The sequence below is a fragment of the Etheostoma cragini genome, chromosome 21, assembly GCF_013103735.1.
Source record: "Etheostoma cragini isolate CJK2018 chromosome 21, CSU_Ecrag_1.0, whole genome shotgun sequence".
Classification (NCBI taxonomy): domain Eukaryota; kingdom Metazoa; phylum Chordata; class Actinopteri; order Perciformes; family Percidae; genus Etheostoma; species Etheostoma cragini.
Window position 1 is genome coordinate 19,422,498 of NC_048427.1, and position 1,771 is coordinate 19,424,268.

General features: G+C 51.2%; 1 protein-coding gene across 1 annotated transcript; it reads right to left on the reverse strand.

Moving 5' to 3' along the window:
• Positions 1–378: 378 nt before the first annotated feature.
• On the reverse strand, positions 379–1,762 carry LOC117937410 (urotensin-2 receptor). The gene has a single exon (XM_034861378.1). It carries the CDS (start codon positions 1,701–1,703, stop codon positions 618–620), a length of 1,086 nt encoding a protein of 361 aa, XP_034717269.1. The 5' UTR covers positions 1,704–1,762; the 3' UTR covers positions 379–617.
• Between the last annotated feature and the right edge of the window lie 9 nt (positions 1,763–1,771).

The window sequence follows — 1,771 nt, forward strand, 5'->3', positions numbered from 1 at the left end:
CAAAAGCAGAGCACCAGGACATGTCCCTCTGACTGGACACATTTTATTATGACTAAAGAGAGCAGTGTTGCTTAAAGAATCCATAAAGAAGAAAAGAAAAAAACTGGGAGAAAGTATTTTGTCTGTGAACAGTGGTGGAATGTAACTAAGTACATGTACTCAAGTACTGCACTTAAGTACAAATTTTAGATACTTTACTTTACCTTTCATGCCACTTTCTACTTCCACTCCTACATTTCAGAGAGAAATATTCTACTTTTTACTTATTTTCCACACAAAAGCACATGTAGTTTACAAAATATGATGTTTTATTAAAAAGTAAACTACCCAACACTAGACCTACAAGTCTTAAACACTTTTGACAGATCAGTTCTAGTTTCTAACATGTGAGAAGGTATCTGGATTGAGTACTCTTACTTGTAATAATTTAAGTACATTTTGCTGGTGATTTTACAGTGTGGTATTAGTATGTTTTACTAAAGGATCTGAACACTCCTTCCACCACTGGCTGGGAGTTTGGTCACCAGCGCGCAACGTTTACGCACGGCCTGCAAGGTTACATCACCTACCTATTCCGATTTTAACAGCTCTGTCCTCTCCTCCACGTGATTCCCAAGTCACCTCAGTGTCCCCATGACCAGCGTCTCGGAGTTGAACTCAAAGTGATTGCTGGAGGACGCGGACTTCCCCCAGGAGTAGAGGCTGGGCGGCCGCTGCTTAAACTTGGACGTGTACCTATAGAAGCTCCTGTGCCTGTTCTTCAGGTACTCCCTGTAGTTCTTGGTGAGCAGCGTGTACAGGAACGGGTTGATGCAGCTGTTGCTGTACGTGAGGCTCGCCACCAGGTAGTTGATGCAGGTGTGCGTGTGCGACGCCAGATTCAGGGGCTTGGTGTGGTAAAGAGACAGCAGCTGCCAGATCCAGAAGGGCAGAAAGCACGCCCAGAACACCAGCACGATGGTGAAGATCATGATCAGTACTTTCTGCTTCGGGGAGCGCTTGCCCCCCCTGTTGCTGATCACAGAGTTGCGCTGAGACTCCAGATAAGTGCGGGCTAACTTGACGTACAGGTATCCGATAATGAGCCCCGGTGCCATGATGCTGGTGCCAAATAGGACTGTCACGTACACTTTATAAGCCAGGGGCGCCCAGGTGGGTGCGCACATCCTCTTCACACCCCCCTCTGGCGTGCTCTTGGTGGTCTGCGCGACCATGACCATCATGGGCACGGTGAGGACCAGGGAGAGCAGCCACACGCCCCACGCCAGAGCCTTGCGGTAACTCTTGGAGCGTCTCACCGTGTCCAGCGGCTTGGTGACGGCCAGGTAGCGCTCCGTGCACATCACGGTCAGCGTGAAGATGCTCGCGTGCATGGTGAGGAGGTCCAGGCTGAGCAGGATGCGGCAGCCCACGTCCCCGAAGTACCAGTCCTTTAGGAAGTAGGTGGACACCACGAAGGGGATGGTGGAGAGGTAGAGCAGGTCCGCCAGCGCCAGGTTGATGATGGAGATGTACATGGACGTGGCGAAGCGGATCGAGTGACACATCACCACCAGCGTGTACACGTTCCCGGACACCCCGATGATGTAGACGACGGAGAGAAGCGTCCCGAAAGTGGACGTGATAACGAGTTCATGGTCCACAGTCCCGGAGCCGCCGTCCCGCTGCGGACTCGTGTCTAAATGGATAGTCTTGTTAGTCATGGCTCGCTCCGATGCCCTCTCCTCTCCGGGTGGGTGTTTTTTTTTTTGGGTTGCGCTCTGCGCTCTCG

What these genes read in the sequence shown, in the direction of transcription:
- LOC117937410 (XM_034861378.1), bottom strand. Translation starts at nt 1,703, where the DNA reads ATGACTAACAAGACTATCCATTTAGACACGAGTCCGCAGCGGGACGGC.